Source organism: Cyprinodon tularosa, unplaced genomic scaffold, assembly GCF_016077235.1.
Source record: "Cyprinodon tularosa strain WSP-4 unplaced genomic scaffold, ASM1607723v1 ctg239, whole genome shotgun sequence".
In the NCBI taxonomy this organism is placed as follows: Eukaryota; Metazoa; Chordata; class Actinopteri; order Cyprinodontiformes; family Cyprinodontidae; genus Cyprinodon; species Cyprinodon tularosa.
The window spans coordinates 2,510,070-2,527,724 of record NW_024038892.1 but is presented as its reverse complement, the minus strand read 5'-3'; the positions used below and the strand labels follow the sequence as shown (position 1 = coordinate 2,527,724).

Below are 17,655 nucleotides of genomic sequence, written 5' to 3'. Positions count from 1 at the left end.
TGTGCACAGCTGTGGGGTGGACATGCCAAAACCAACCAGATAAAACCATACTTAGTCACAGTCTAACACACACTCTCACACAGACAGATTTAAATGGTACCCTGCCACTTAAAAAAACACACAGGCATGCAGCTCTTATCTACGTTCTCTCCCCTTTAAGATAAAAGGCCCATTTTTCATCTTAGTTAAAGGAAACTGCAGCAGACATTGTTGTAGTAAAACATTTATTTCTCAGACAAGCAGGATTGGTTCAAAAACCCAAATATAAGATAAGACAAAATTCTTTAAATTACAACTCCCAAGTTCAGTAAACATCATTAGCCCGAAGACCTCCCCCAAGTTTAAAGCGCTTGAAGAAATAATTAAAACTTAAAACAATACATTTGTCTGGACCTGTTTAACATCAGTCAAGCATATTTCTCTTATTAGGCAAAACAATTCATATGCAAATAAGCAAAGCAAAATTGGAAGACAGAACCCAGAGAAGTATTCTTCTGCTCAGGATTTTATTTTCTTCATGTGAGCTTCAGCAGTGAAAATATTAAATAAAATAAAGAAGCGAAAGGTCAGTCATGGCTTCCGGTAAATATCCAAAACGCTGCTTCCCCTGAAAAAAAAAAAATCACGAGTCAAACTTATTGTTTAGGAGATGGACAGTCTAATCTTATTCTCTGTTTAGTTTGTATTTTTACTTTAGACTTAGACAAACTTTATTGTCATTTTCAATGAATAGAGTATACATTAAATAAAATTAAGTTGCACACAGCCAATTACAACAAAATGAGATTGCAATTATATATATTAAAAATAAAATACAATATAAAGTGCAGCAGGCGAGAGGACTTCACTGCACAGAATTATTAGTAATCACCATTCACTTGTGGGTTTTTCCATGGCTGGCTTTTGGGGCGCTTTCCTCCCCTCGGTTCTCAAAGAGGCTCCTCTTGCTGCTGATGTCCACATGTCTCAGGTCCTTCAAACAGAGAGAGGAACAATAATTATAGAGAAAGAAAATCAGAAAGCAATAACACTCCTGTGACACCTATTGAGTTTTCCCCACATATTTAGATATTATGAAATAACTGAGCAGGAGAAACCTGAACTTGAAATTTTTGTTAAAAGAAATCCAATAAAAAAGAAGAAACAAATTAAGAGACAGCATTGAATATAAGACAACCGCATGAATATAAGATCACTTAGGGACTTATCACATCAAGAGCACATAATTACAGGGACATTGTTGCTGCATCTAGTAAGATGTGCTAGGGCCTACTCTGTTAGTGAGAGTAAACACTATGGTGAGATTTAGACAATTTAACACCTTATATATCTAATAATGTATTTAAGCAGGTATAAAACAAGTGGAAAAAAAGAAGAATCAAAAGAACAGAAGATTCAAAAGAGTTGCCACCATGGTTTGGTCATCCATGTTAGCATATTCTGATGATGAATGAGGATAAGAAAACAATGCTAAAAGAGTTTTAAATAAACAGAAACATACAAGAGGTGAGACAAGGTTGATTCTTTTCTAAAAGCAGTTCAGTCAATTTTTTTTCAAGAGACAAATTTAAAGTTAGACTGGAGACATTTTTTTTTAAACGGTCCATCAAAGATAAAACAAACACAAAAAAACAAACTAAAAGTTTCCACTTTTCCTAATGGGGATTCTAACAAGAAATCCACCACAATGAACCTAAGAACCCAACATATTTAGCTTCGAAAACCAGGAGCGACAGAGAGAAATACTCCAAATAGCATTGCTGCCCCCTGGCGTCCGACAACTTTAAGTGTGCCACCTTAGGCTGTTCCTTTTTTTCTTTTGCGCTATTATTGAGCTTTTATGATATATATATATATATATATATTCATATATAAACCTCTTCCTCACCCACAGCGGGCAGACTCCCTTTTTTCCCCCAAGCTCGGGGACTCTACCAGAGGCCTTGGAGCTTGAGGGTTCCTAGAACTGCACCTTTTTGGCACAGGATGTCTGATGTATTTCCAGGGTTCTACTGTAACCAATCCCCCAGTTTTGGGTTCACTGCCTCCAGTGCCCCAATGACCACTGGCACTGCTGATGCCTTGACCTTCCAGGTTTTCTCCAGCTCTTCTCTGAGCCCCTGGTATTTCTCTAGTTTCCCATGTTCCCTTTTCCTTATGTTGCAGTCACCTGGTATTGCTATGTCATACACAACGGCTTTCCTCTGCATTTTGTCCACTACTACAATGTCCTGTTGGTTTGCTGTTACCATTCGGTCCATCTGTATCTAGAAGTCACACAGGATTCTCTACCATCTCTGTAAGTGTTTCCTACTTTGACCTTGGTGTTTCCAGCCCGTACTTTGCACAGATGTTCCTGAAAACTACTCCAGCCTCTTGGTTATGGTGCTCCATGTAAGCTTTCCCTGCCAGCATCTTACACCTGTAGTTATGTGATGGATTGTCTCAGGGGCCTCTTTGCACAGTCTGCACCTGGGGTCTTGTCTGGTGTGGTAGATCTGGGACTCTATTGCTCTGGTGTTCAGGGCCTGCTCCTGTGCAGCCATGTTGGGTGCCTCTATGATGTCCTTCAGTAATACTGGTAGAATATACCAATATAGCAATTGGTAGAATATCCTGGTATCTGCCACTTCGTTATGTTTCAGTGTACATCCCTTGTAGGGGCTTATCCTCCCATGATGGAGCCTCCGGCAACTTTTCTCATTTTCCCCATTGTCTGAGACATTCACTGAGCATGTCGTCTGTTGGAGCCTTGTCCTTGATGTACTTATGGATCTTGGATGTTTCATCCTGGATAGTGGCTCTCAAACTCACTGGTCCTCGGCCTTCTTCCTTACGGCTAGCGTACAGTGTCAGGGTGCTGTATTTGGGGTGGTACCCTCTGTGAATGGATAGGAGCCTTCGTGTCTTAACATCTGTGGCCTGTATCTCATCCTTTCGCCAGCTTATTATTCCTGCAGGGTATCTGACTACAGGTAGAGCATAGCTACTTATTGCCCGAGACCTATTCTTGCCATTGAGCTGGCTTCTTAGGACCTGCCTTACTCGTAGAAGGTATTTCGAAGTAGCTGCTTTCCTTGTCACCTCTTCGAGATTGCCATTTGTGGGATATTTATCTTGTATTTGTATTTTACTGTAACAAATTGGTTGTCTTATGGTAGGAAAGCACACTCTAAATAACATTTTGATTTGAACGAATAAAAGACCCTGCTTACAAGACTCAGTGGAGAACCCGGTTGGTTGCTCTTATTAAGCCAGCTGTTGATCCGGTCTGACATTCCCGATGCGAAATTTCTAAATTCCTGAGAAAAACAAAGTTTGAGAATATTATTTTTACATCAGCACATTTGACAGTAGGACAAAGAATTAGGTCAGTAGGATAATATAAATGTACACTTCTTGAAGTTCCAGGGCCAGTGCTGCTCTGTTCCTTCTGATCTTTCTCAAACAGGCCTCTTTTCCTTGAGACCTCTTCGAGGAGGACCAGAGTCCTCTGGGTCACATCCGCTGAGCGTGGAACGTCAGATCTCTGAAGGCATACAAGTAGCAAAGAAAAAGTAGTCAGCAGGGATATCAATAGTATATTTAGGCTACAACGAGTGGACAACTAACTGCACTTCAACTTTAGCTGAGTGAATAAGCAGGAGGGGGTAAGAGTGGCATTTAGCCTCTCTTTAAAAAAAACAACAAAAAACATTGTTTCTCCGTTAAAACATAGTTATAGAAATAAGCAAAGCAATCAACTCTGAAACAAAAATGCAACTTTACAAAACTGATAAAATATTACAAAGGATACAAAATAATAATTCCAAACTGAAAAACATTTTTTTTGGTTTTATGTCAGTTACTAAAAATAGTCAAACAATCATTGTTTTACATATGTAAGAAAAGTACAGTCAGCTTACTCGAATATCTCATTTATCCTATAAACCAAGCTGGTCATACTGAGGGACTGACTATGTCAAACGAGGAACATATGAAACAGGCTTCAGAAACTAGACTTTAAAAACTCCATTACTACTTTATACAGAGGTACTGGAAAGACATTTTTACAAATCATAACATTAGGTTCCAGAAAGCAGAACAGAAATAGGTTGATTTCCATTTTTAAAATCTATTTTGTTCTCAATTTAGGCTAAGCAAGTTTTGAAGTTACTATTTGTACTGGTATCATCAGCTGCTGATGCAGCATTTTTTACATGAACCTTACAGACTGTGTAGATACAGTTCTAACCAAAATACGTGTAAGAAAAAATGAAACTTAAGCAAGAGGTTGCGTCTACTGTAGCCAGAGCCTGGTTCATTGATAAGATCTCAAACTCCAGTCATTGCAACGCATCAAGGTTTTACTGTGGATGCTTTGTGTGGAGGTTTTACATTAACAAAAGTAACATATGCAAAGAATGGAAACAGATCAAAATAATAACATGTTTTTGAACGCATAGTAAGTGTTACATTAGAAGGAAAAAAACCAAATAAAAGTCCAAAGTCAATCTATTTGGTTAAGGTTCTGACCTGGGCTGCCTGAGCAAGCTGCTCCATCTTCTCCTTGATAGATCTGGATGAGACCCTTTGCCTAGAACTGAACATGCATAAAAGATTTATGGACTTCTTTACCAAAAACTACAGTGGTTTAGACAAATATAATGTGTAATACAAAAAAATAAAAAAATACACTCACTTTCTCTGGAAAGATCCCTTATCCTCATCTTCATTTTGGTCCTAGTCAAAACCCAAACAGAAAATAGAGTCATTGCTACAGTACACCACATTATTCTATTGAAAGTCAGCACTAAGTTCCTATGGATTGGTGCTCATGTATCTTTGCTAAAAATGAAGGGTAATATCCATCAGCTGAAGGTTTAATCATCAATGAGTAACAAACTTTTCATTTAAAAATATTTATTCAATTTCATCACTTTAGGTCAAATTTGAGACGTTCTTACCGTCTTCATTTCAAACTTCTTGGAGGCCATCCGGACACTTGCACTACAGTAAAACAAATCAGTAATCAATCAGATATCTAAAAACAGATACAAATAACCTAGGAATACTGGCAGGGTTGGTTCCTCACCTCCTCTTCAATGGCGAGATATCCTCTTCCTTTTTCTTCATCATCTATGTTAAAACAATCCTCTATGAGTGTCTGTACAGAATCCTTCACTTACTCTGTCTGGATGCTTAAGTTCTGCACATTTATCTGCCCTCATGTGATGTGTTTGGATGTTAACAAAGCAGGCAGTCAGCTTGTAAATATTGCTTCAGTCTTATCAACACCAGGCAAAAGCTTTGAGCAGCACAAGCAAATTCTGCCAAGCTGATGTGAGATTAACAGTCAAATTGGAAGAACTTAATGTTGGCATTTGGCAGGAAGAATGAATGTATTCATAGGTGTGCGTTTACCCTGAAAGATATGGTCCTGGAGCTCTGCCTGACGAAAGCAGGTTTGGTCACCTGTTCGAAGTTTCTGCTGGTTGAAGAACCATTCTCACTGATCTGGGGTAAAGAACAGACGAGCTTCCTGCTAGATGTTGTGACATTTAAGATATATATATATATATATATATATATATATATATATATATATATATATATCTACAGTATACATATATATATACAGTGTATATATATATATATATATATATATATATAGATATACTGTATATTTATATATGTATATTTATATATATATATATATATATATATATATATATATATATATATATATATATATATATATATATATATATATATATATATATATATATATATATATATATATATATATATATATATATATATATACTATATATATATGGGTTTTAGATGGTAATATATAGGCCTGAACATTCGCTCTCCACCAGGAGGTGCTGTTTCTGTAATCAAACTGAGCTGTGGTTTAAGTTAAATTTTATCCAATTTTATTGTTTTAATGCCACTATACAGTAAGTATCATGCGAAGTTGCGCCAGAAAGAAAGCAAAAGCTCCAGCAGTAGCTCTTTGGAAATCCATTTGACAAGACAAAAACAGGAAGCTGAGATGAAGCTGTAAATTATGCCTTCTGTTCTTATATTAGTGTGCGTTTGTGTGTGGTCGAATACCGCCTGTGTGTGTCCATTCTGGACGGGGCTTTGAGATCCGTGAGAGGATGTGCTTTGGCAGGGCGAGGGAAAGGGATCCTGAGGGGATAAGGAGGCTGATGGAGAGCAAGGGCTCATGGGAGTGGTACGGCCTGATGGAGTCTTGTCCAGGGAAATAGAGACAGAGCTGCAACAGCAGAAACATGCAGAATTTCAATGATTATTCTAACATACATAAGAAACAAATAATTAAAAAAGTCTTATTTTATTATTATACTATAGAAATAACATTAACGTGAACTTTATGCTTCTAAATGTGATAATTGTTTCAGGCTTTAAGTAGATAAAACAGTGCATTTTTGTAATGATCTTGTTACTAACAGCTTTGTTGGTTTATGAAACAATAGAAGTGTGTATTCTAATAAAAAAAAATTTACGCCCCACAGCCAACATTTACTTATTAGCTTAGATATACGATATAAATGAAAATTTCTGCTAACATTAACTGAAAGTCGCTTATTAAAGTGAAGCTTTTTGTTAACCAACGATCAACAAGCTTCTGATAGAATTCTGGTTGATCTTTAACTGCTCTTCTTGGTTAGATTAGCTTAGATCATTCTATTTATTTAATCTACACTGGTCTTCCAGAACTGACCAAGCTTTAAGGAAGTGTCCACTCATTTTCAGTATGGTTGAAGTCAGGGCTTTCCAAAGCATTGTAAATCCTGATTTATTCATTCAAAACCCAATTTCGATATACCGGTAAGTTTAGTTTAATGTTGGTTTAGAGTGAATAAACAGTTGTTTTCAAAAAGCAATGATGTGCTTGCCTCAAACCTGAGCTTTTGGGCCAGCATAGTCGCTGTTTAAGGTTAATCAAATTGCATACAGCAATTTTGTGATAACCAATACAAAAGCCCCTCGTTTAAAAGAATAACAAATTTAAGCTTGTTATGAAATTTACTACTACATTTATAGACAAATGAATGTCTTGTGTGGAGAAGTCGTAGAGATCTAACAAGAAAATATCGGAGCTGTTTGGTCTCCATAACAATCAGTACAACTGATTCAGTACAACTTTTCAGTTATGTTATTTTGGTAGGTACATTTTGGTAAACATCTACATTTACTTATTTTTGCATTCATTAAATGCAAACATTAACAGTGCTGTTAAGATGCATACTAATAAACCTAAACTAAGTAATTGAATAACACAGGAATATTGCACAGAAAAGCACAGTTTCTATAAAGGAACGGAGGAGCTTATTTAAATTGGCAACTTATAAACTAAATATATAAGTTGAATCAACTTGATTCCATTACTTGTTGCCAAATGAAGTAATTTGAGTAAATGAATGACCATGTATTTAAAAATGAAACTGTTTTTTTTTTTTTTTACAGTTGGTAAATGATTAAGAAAATGAATGTTGGTGTGAGAGACAAGCATAACAGTGACCATTGTTGCCTCAAAGCAAACAAGGTGATCAAAAGAAGAACTTTGCTCATCTAACGAGAAAGCCAGAAGTATAAAACTTCCTCAGTCTTCGCACGCATAATCAGATCTTGGGGCGACAGTGGACATGTAGGAGCTTGCCCTGAAATCGAAGGGTTGACAGTTCAAGCCCCGACTCCGACTTTCATTGTCGTTGTGTCCTTGGGCAAGACACTTCATCTGCATTGTCTACTGATGGTGGTCAGAGGGCACGGTGGCGCCAGTGTACGGCAGCCTCGCTTCTGTCAGTGAGCCCCAGGGCAGCTGTGGCTACAATGTAGCTTGCCACCATCAGTGTGTGAGTGTGTGCGTGAATGAGTGAATGAATGTAATGTAAAGCGCTTTGGTCAAGTCTCCTAACTTGAATAAAGGCGCTATATAAGTACATGCCATTTACCATTTACCATCTTCAAAAACAATATATTTGACTGCATGAGAATCTCTTAATTATGAACAACAATAAATAAAGGATAAAAAAATTTTTTGGCATCAAGTTTAAAAATTTTGCTTGAAATGTGTCATTACTTACACTTACATTGCTTTAACTTAGGATATGGTTGCTTTCATTTGCTTAGAATACCTTAAAGAAATATTCATAACATGGAAACGTTACTTTTTCGTCATATTACAGACATAATGTTCTGTGTTTTACTTTGTTTTAATGTAATCATTCTGAACTGGAAAGGAAATTATTAATGTTTTTCAAAACATTTCACACCTTCAGGTCTGCTTTGCATTTGTATATAGCAAAACATCTTTAGCTGCAGTCAGAGCATCGCCAGCTATTCATCTAAATACCATATGTGGGTAGTAACTAGTTAATTAACATAATTAACATAATAAAAAAAAAACATAAGTGTGAATTTTTTACTTTTAGTTCAGTAAAAATATGATAAAAGTATCTTCACTCCTATGTAAGTAAAATTTCTGGCTACTCCATCCATTTTGAGTAATTCACTATACAGGCTTGTTTTAAACAAATATGCAGCCGCCACCATGTTTTACTGTGGTGGTCATGTGTTCAGGCTGGTGGACAGCTTTAATTTTAAACTACTCTCAAGCCACCTTCCTCCAATGTAGCTTTCTTTATGACTATCTTTTGTAAATGCCAGATTATTGGAGTACATGATTAAGAATTGTCCTTTTCTCAGACTATCTCCCCTGAAACTTTCACTTTTCCAAATCCTCAAAAGCTGCAGCAGCCTTTTTGACAGCTCAGTCTGATTGGTGAATGGCTGTGTCTTAATAGGTTTACAGTTATCTCAAACTTTTCCATTCACTTGTAGTTTAGCTGATAGACTGAACAGGACACTGTAAGATGTTTACACACTGAGATACCGCTTTATAACCCAACGCTGCTATAAACTTCTTTTTATTGTTTATACTAAAGTGAACTATCTTAGCTAGACAGGCAACTTTTGAACCCACCAAGGTGCACAACATTATTATTTTTTATATATTATATATTTTCTTCCCTCACAAGTCTTTGATTGTAATGTATATTATTTAGTATTTATTAATCATAAATAACTAGATAGGAATCAATATAAAGTCCAGTTAATAACCTGACAAACTTGCGAGCTGCGTTGGGGGCTGGTTTGGGTTCAGGTGTCGGGTCTTTTCTTGACGACTCCCCGTTACTGGGCTACAAAAAAAAGAAATAAAATGGAATGCATTTAAATAAACTGAATAAATTCCAGTAGGCATAGCTAGCTAGAGCAAACTGAATTCTGTAGATGTTTACATTTGATCACTGTTGTAAATGTTGTCTAAGCCTAAGTCTATCTGCAACACACTTCACATTACATAACAGTGAAATTATGTCCTAATTTCAAGTTATACTGTAAGTGAGTGCACTGTATGTTTAAGACCAGATAAGGTTCAAATTATGGCTTTAAATATCTCTTATCAAGGGTTTAGAGATATTTTGCATATCCATTTGCTTCACAGAACAAGTGCAAGTCCAATAACTGAGCACAGCTATTCAGCATTTAACCTTAAACCTTCTTTGCATATTATCTTAATGCAAGAGTCAAAGTTTAGTTTAAATGACATCCAAAGACATAATTATTTATCTATTAACAATGCATTTTGCTTGTTTTAATGCATTTTCGCTAAAAGAAGCAAGTTGATTGAGAGACGGTGGATCCACATTGTCGAAAACCCTCCACACCAAAGCAGAAACACAGTTCATATAGAAAAATAATTACTTTTTAATGTTGAGTTTGATAGCATGAGATAAAAGGGCAACACCTTGTCTACATGTTTGGCTGTACTGTATATTTTTTCAGAACTAATGGATTAAATTATATAAAATGATGTGATGATCAACTAAATCCGGTTCAGTAACCTGTAGCCAGAACATAACCAAAAGACACTTTGCCTTAGTTTGCCTACAATAGCAACCAACATCCAACATTGCTTGATTTTGTTGCTGTAGAACTGGGAAATGATTAACACAACTCACCCTTTGCGTGGGGTAAGACATCAGCCATACTAAGGTGTTACAGTTGTCAGAGCACTGCCAGAACTTTGAGACGTATAAATAACACAACTGTGACTCAATGGTATGCCTACTGATTTTCCATTTGTGTTGTTAGAAGACTTATCCAAAGGAAGGTCCAAAGGAAAATGTTTTATAAAAAATGGTTGTCTTTCAAAAAACAATAAAATTCCTTTTCTTCCCAGATGTTGGGAGAACACCAGCAGTTCAAATGACATACGCACATAAAGATATTAACCGTTAACACATTGGGCTACACTGTTTATGACAGTTAAACACAAAGAAATATTCCGGAAGAAAAGAAGAGTTACAAACCCAACATATTACTTTCTGAGTTGTACAGTATCATAATTATCTTTTTTAAACAAAAATGTATACCGTTTTTCAGCAGCTAAATAGTAGGGCAAAAAGGCATGTGAGCACAATTCTAATTCAATTGGACAAGTCAGATTCAAAAGCAGAATATCCCAAAGTGATGCTCTGGCATTAGTGTGATCCCCCTCAGCCACATCATGATAAAAAAGGGCTAAATAGAAAACATTATCAACTCAAATATCTAATTGTTTGTCATGAAATAACGAGACATTAAGTCACTGATCCACCTAAGAAGAAACAAAGCAATATAAATGTTGTTGAAGTTCGATAACTTGGACAAAATTGTACCTTGGAGTTCTGAAATACATATATTTGTAAAGTATAATTGAATTTAATTGAATAACGGAAAGCGTCTCAGGAGGGGGAGGCAGTGCTGTACCAACACTATTTATAGTGGGGGTGGTGTGCTGCTGACCCTGATTCGGGATGTCGTGTGTCGGTGGGCGGAGTACTTCGAAGCCCTCCTTAATCCCACCAACACGTCTTCAATTGAGGAAGCAGAGCCTCGGGGCTCTGGGTCGGGGATTCGCCGTGAGTACCTTAAAGCTCTGGATGTTGTGGGGCTATGTTGGTTAACACGACTCTGCAACATTACGTTTACATCAGGGGCAGTTCCCCTGGATTGGCAGACTGGGGTGGTGGTCCCCCTATATAAAAAAGGGAACCGGAGGGTCTGTTCCAACTACAGAGGAATCACTCTCTTAGGCCTCCCTGGTAAGGTTTATTCAGGGGTTCTGGAAAGGAGGGTCCGTCGGATAGTTGAATCTCGATTCAGGAGGAGCCCTCAGCAGGATCCTGGAGGGTGCATGAGAGTTTGCCCAAGCAGTCTACATGTGTTTTGTGGATCTGGAGAAGGCATTCCACCTAGTCCCTTAGGGGTGCTGTGGGGGGTGTCAGAGCCTGGTTTGAATTGCCGGCCGTAAGTCGGACTTGGTTACTGTGAGGGTTGGACTCTGCCAAGGTTGACCTTTGTCACTGAATCTCTTCATAACTTTTATTGATAGAATTTCTAGGTGCAGCCAAGGTGTTGAAGGGGTCCCTTTTGGTGGCCTTTGGATCATGTCTCTGTTATTGCAGATGATGTGTTTCTATTGGCTTCATCAGGGCGTGACCTATGACTCTCACTGGAGTGGATCGCAGCTGAGTGTGAAGTGGCCGGGATGAGGATTAGCGCCTCCAAATCGGAGACCATGGTCTTGAGCTGGAAAAGGGTAGAGTGCCTTCTCCGGGTTGGGGGGGATGTACTGCCCCTAGTTGAGAAGTTTCAAGTATCTTGTGGTCTTATTCACGAATGAGGGGAAGATGAATCAGGAGATCCACAGGCTTATTGGTGCGGCGTCTTCTGTGAAGTGTGTGCTGTACTGGTATGTTGCGGTGAAGAGAGAGCTAAATAAAAAGGCAAAGCTCTTGATTTACCGGTCAATCTACTATCCTACTCTCATCAATGGTCATGAGCTTTGGGACATGACCGAAAGAACCAGATCCCAGATACAAGCGGCTGAAATGAGTTTTCCCCTTAGTGTGTCTGGGCGCAACCTTAGAGATAGGGTGAGGAGCTCAGTCATCTGGGGAGGACTCAGAGTAGAACCGCTGCTCCTTCACTTCGAGAGAAGCCAGTTAAGGTGGTTCGGGCATATGGGTAGGATGCCTCCTGGACGTCTCCCTGGTGAGGTGTTCCAGGCATCGCCACCAGGAGGAGGCCCAGGGGGAGACCCAGGACACGCTGGAGGGACTATGTTTCTCAGCTGGCCTGGGAGCACCTTGGGGTTCTCCAGGAGGAGCTAGCCCAAGTGGCTGGGCAAAGGGACGTCTGGGCATCCCTGCTTAAGCTGCTACCCCGTGACCCAACCCGGGATAAGCCGAGGATGGATGGATGGATGGATGGATGGATGGATGGATGGATGGATGGCAGGCAAAATTATAGGTGCTGGCAACCAACGTTTGAATCCTGTTTGCAGCACGAGGGACAACAGGCATATAAAAACTGCGTATTCTGTTTGCTATTGAAATAACTTGCTGTTGAAATCCCTGAAATAAGCAGCTAAAAAAAATCAAACACCGGATTATAGACGTTCAAGACATGTTTAAATATCTAACAGTCCCACAGGGGGAAAAAAATCAGCTTGGCATGTGATGAATGACAGCAATTAATGGCTGTCATCACCACACATCTGAAACGCAGCACTTAGGCCCCGTCCACACGAAGCCGAACCCTGGCCTAAACGCACAAATTTTTCACCAAACCAGCCTCTCATCCACACGAAGCCGGCGTTTCGGGGGTCTGTAAACGATCTTTTTTTATTCAGCCTTCAGAGTGGGAAGATTTTGAAACGCCGTTTTCGCGTTTCCATCTTTAAGCTCTAACCGCATTTTTTTTTTACATGCATGCGTCATAGCGTCGCCTCTAAACACGCATGCGCGACACAGTATCACAACAACAATGGCCCCGTACTGTGTTGAATGGTTGCTGCTAATGCTACTCACCCTGCTGTCGGGCTTACAACTGAATCTTCTTCTTCTGGAATATCTCCAGGAAGAACAGAGCAATATCGACGACATCAAGTCAAGTCAAGTCAAGTCAGCTTTTATTGTCATTTTCTACATATGTACAAGACATACAAGGGAAATGAAATTACGTTTACTCTCTGCAATATACAAATATACAAGAATATACAAGACTTACATTTAAAAACTGACATAAAGTGCGGGACATGACAGGTAAGAGTGGTAAGATAATACATAGTTAAGACATAGTTCAGCACCTGAATTTGACTTAACCACGAAAATGGACCCCCAGGGCAACCATGTATAAATATTAGTGCGCATGCCCAACATTTCGTCGCTTATTTTTGCTTTGGCACCACAGCGCCACTTACAGGCCTGGCATACATTTTGCAGCGTTTTCATGCATTCGTGTGGACGATCACATTTATTTTACGTCTTCGTCTTTACGACAAACGTTTTGGAAAATATCAGCGTTTCGTGTTTGTTTTGACTTCGTGTGGACGGGGCCTTAGGAAGCAAATAGTGACTGCAGTTGTGAATTGTGCTCATCTATCTTTTCTCCAAAAAATAGGACTAGTTATGAAATTGGATGGATTTAACATTTCTAAAGGCAAGGTTGAAGATTAAGAAGATTTTACAGGAACTGACTGAAATCATATATTATAGGAAAGTCACAAACAGCTGAAATTGTGTTTTTTTTTTTTCATTCCGAAAGTGGTTGCAGACTGCATTGTACACTGAAGCTTCCTCTAATTTATGATCAGTCAGTAAAACCCTCACTGTTTTGATTTTTGCCATGCAACTGTAACAACAGTTTATCAATTTTGAACTTTCTTGAGTTACGTTGCAGGTCCATACAAGAGTTTCTCCAGTCGTTTGCCTGGAGAAGGGCAAGCTATTGTGGCTTTATCGCACAGGTTCCTTAGCAAATGAATGAAGAGGGAGCATTGTCGCCGCTTGTGCGCCCAGCCCAGAATAACAATATGTAGTAGAGATCTGGAAGGAAGCGTCATAAGAAAATCAGGTCCTTTACAGATGTTTGATTGATAGATTGAGAAAGTGGGTAATTTAATTAAGTACATCTTATTGTTAGATGTGCTTGGACTGATGGACAGCGCAGAAGCCTATGGTAACATTGGATTCAAAGGAGCAGGAGTACAAGACAAAAATCCACTGGTCCACATCATTACAGGAAACCAAATATACAGGATGTGCAAACAACCCCCTGCAACTTTACATAATAGCTCGCTGTAAGATGCTGACAGGATAGTTTGCACTCTTTGTTTGTTTTTAATCTCAATCTTCAACTGCCTCTTGTAGATGGTTTCACAGCTGTCAAGGTCTTTGTCCAGGTGAACACCACACACACAACCTCCACTTCCTCTCCCAGAATGTTATTAGGATGCTAGTTATTTATTTTCTTCCCGAAATCTACAGTCATTTCCCTTCTTGTGGCCACGTTCATGATCAGATGACTGCTTACATATCATGCCAAAGTGGTCCACCAGCTACTTCTACTTAGCCTCTTGTCCATTTTTGATACACCCAATGACTGCAGACTCATCTGAATATTTCTGCAGATGACCAGACTCTTTGTTGTACTGGAAGTCAGACGTGTACATAGTAAAAAAAATGGTGAGAGTACAATCCCCTGTGGTGCTCTTTTGTTGCTGACTACTTCATTAGACAGTACACATTTCAGTTGAACAATCTGTGGTCTGTTTGTAAGGTAGTTTTTGATTCGGGCCTCCAAATAAGGCTTCTGAAGTTTCTGGCAAAGAAAATCCAACTGAACTATATCAACCACAATGGAGAAATCAAAGAACATGATCCTCACAGTGCTGCCTGCCTTCTCTAAAAGACAGTGGTTTTATTGAAACATGTGTATGATGGCATCTTAAACAAAGCAATAAGCAAACTGCAGGGGATCCTGATAGCTACTTGTTTGCTTGGTAAGGTGAACCAGCAGAGGTGTCTCCTGGTATGGGATGTCAGGGCAACAGGCTGAGTCTTTTTTCACTGCAACCATCTCTCGGGTCAGGCTAAGGTGGAAGCAGTGCTGTATAATTCCACAGAGTTGCTCTACACAGTACTTCATAACTCTGGTGCTGATACTATTAGGACTTGGTGACTTATTTCGATTCCTTCTCTTCACTTGCCTCTGCATTTGACGTCTCAGGACAGACAATTGAAAGGTGGGGGTAGCACACCATCATCTGATCTGGCTGACAAAAAATGTATTGAAGCAGGGGTCCATGGCAGAGGTGGAAGACAAAATATTTAAAGTGTGACGGAGAAGATTTGGGTCAAATGAGTGTGAGGTGTTGCTTTGACTGTGCAGGAGAGAAGTATCCTGAGCTTGTTCCTGAACTGAAACTATTGAAGAATATATTCAGTTAATTTGCTCTGTCCAGACTTCCATCCTTCTGATCCTCGTTCTGCTTGAATCCTGTGATCTTCTACACCCCTGAACAAACATCCTTGATGCTGCTCTACATTAGCTGGTTTTCCAGCCTGTTCCTGTATTTCTCCTTGCTTGCTATTGTATTGTCAACTGATTCAGCTTCAGTGAGTTTTCTATAGTTTTTTTTATTCTCCAGTGAGAATTGCCTTTTTTAAATGATAATGGGAGGTGTTTCCATCTCTTTGTGTGACCATGAAGAGTTTAAAACAACCCGAGCAAGTCTAATTGCTTTCTGTACTTCCTGTGTACCCAACCTTATGTTGTAATCCCTTACATTTTATCTTAAGAAACCACTGATTGAGCTATGTATACGGTCATCCTAACGTAATTAGACTGTTGGCAGCTACCTGCCTATACATTATTAAGTTTTAAATATTGATATCCCTAAACACAGCTATCTTATGTGGGTTTTCGCCTTTTATGTTACTTTCATTTCCTGTAGCTTTTATTTCATGGTTTGGTTATCATAACCTTCAGCTCAATACAGAAAAAAAAACACAATAGAAGGCTTCACAAAGTAAAGCTTTGCTGCAGGTGTGCTACAATAACTCCACCCTTCCTTTTTGGCTAAGAGATAACCTCTACATGATAAAAAAAACATTTCGAGCAGTAACTGGGCTTTTGCATAAAGACTCTTCTAACCACATGTTTTCCCTCTAATTCACATAAAAGTCATTGAATTTGGTTTCACTGAAAAATAAAAGAAGTTTTTCTACTTACTTGTGTTTTTGCACTGTTAGTTACAGTTTTGCTGTTGCTGATGGTACTGTAGGAAGTTGTTTTAGCTGGTGGTTGTGGTTTGAACACACTGCCCTTCTCCTCATCCAACTCCCCAAGAAGCACCACCCTGCCATCTCCTTCCCCTCCTTCTTCTCGGCTTGCATCTAAATTACCCTCCTCTTCCTCTTTCTGTCGTCTCAATACCTCCACATGTCTCATCCTCCTTTTTTCATCACGGACTCTCAGCATCTCCACAAAGTCCAGCTGCATCTGCTCGATACTGTGAACATCATCACATACACACATGTTTACCTCTGGATAGCTTTCAGAGAGCACTTGAAAATATGTCCTGTCAGATTTCTATAACAAAGAGTTGTTTAGTCATTTCTTTCTGTGTAAAGACTGCTTAGACTCCAGATACTCATTTGCGGATGCCTTTGGCAGTTTTTCTTGCTTTGTAGTATAATATTTTTGTGTGTTTGAAAGATAAAGATAGCAGTCCATAGAAGCAAAGCTGTCAAATGTTCAAATTATCTTTTTGTTGCTCAGTTGTATTTACAAAAAATAAAACTAGAAAAAAAATAGGGCTTAAGACAGATTGTTTGGTTAATTAAGCATCATTTCCACCTGGTTTGTCCTTGAGATGTCTCACTGGACGATTCAGTGCCGGAGATGCCGCCACTTGTTGATGGCGTTATTTTGGCAGGGCTGGTGTCTGCATCTTGTTCAGCAGTGCTGCTCTTCACCCTCCTCCTTTTTTCCCTCTCTGCTTCCTCCTCATCCTCCATAGTCCACTGACGGGCAAGGCTGATTGAGAATGCATATGGGAGAAATTATGTTATAGCATCAGCAAATATTAAACTGATAATGAAACAATGAGATCAAATTTGAAAACAGGAAGCATCTGTAGAAAAACAATGACAAGGAAAACTAGCCGTCCATTTTGGCTATATTAAAATGAATGATTTTAGTAGAAGCAACTGTTACACATAACCTGTTTTACTTGTTCAGCTTAACAGGCAAATTTTATCAATTGACTCAGCCTATCACAACAGAACAATCAGTTAATTACAAAGCAAGGCAAAGAGCGACATGAATACGGAGCTACCCTCAGTTCAGTTTTGAACACCTGTTTTAACACTCAAACTGTAAAATTTAGGTGTAAAGTTAAAATAAAGGAAATATTTACCCAGATGATCTAATATCAAAGTTCCAATCTTTTGTATTCCAGAGTAAAACCAAAGCTTGAACTTAGGTTTAAATCAAAGTGTGGGAAGTGTCACTTTAAGTTAACAACAGGTGTCATTGTCCACTTTACAAAAAAAGGTTAGCCTTACCTGGATAGAGCGGACCAGTTTTTCCGACTGATAGACATGTTGGGAGAAAAGCAGAAAACTTTCCAGTTCACTGAGATGACCAGAAAAAAAGTCAGCAGACTGGTACTCTGACAGAGGCAGTAAACTTAGAGTCTGTGTTGCACAAAGCAGTCCACCTTTAGCCGGGTGCAGTACATTG

General features: G+C 38.8%; 1 protein-coding gene across 2 annotated transcripts; it reads right to left on the bottom strand.

Annotated features, from left to right (window-relative positions):
- Positions 1 to 210: 210 nt before the first annotated feature.
- lad1 (ladinin) lies at positions 211 to 17,655 on the bottom strand. 2 transcript variants are annotated; one of them, XM_038287313.1, is made up of 14 exons: positions 17,478 to 17,654; positions 16,768 to 16,947; positions 16,141 to 16,420; positions 9,139 to 9,218; positions 6,103 to 6,268; positions 5,404 to 5,496; positions 5,075 to 5,118; positions 4,947 to 4,989; positions 4,682 to 4,722; positions 4,516 to 4,582; positions 3,395 to 3,529; positions 3,216 to 3,302; positions 872 to 973; positions 211 to 607 (listed from the first exon to the last, which is right to left on the bottom strand). In XM_038287313.1, exons 1-13 carry the CDS (start codon positions 17,513 to 17,515, stop codon positions 875 to 877), a joined length of 1,353 nt encoding a protein of 450 aa, XP_038143241.1. In that variant the 5' UTR covers positions 17,516 to 17,654; the 3' UTR covers positions 211 to 607; positions 872 to 874. The 2 variants fall into 2 exon arrangements, with proteins under 2 accessions (XP_038143241.1, XP_038143242.1); XM_038287314.1 differs by lacking the exon at positions 5,404 to 5,496 and having other exon boundaries at positions 17,478 to 17,655.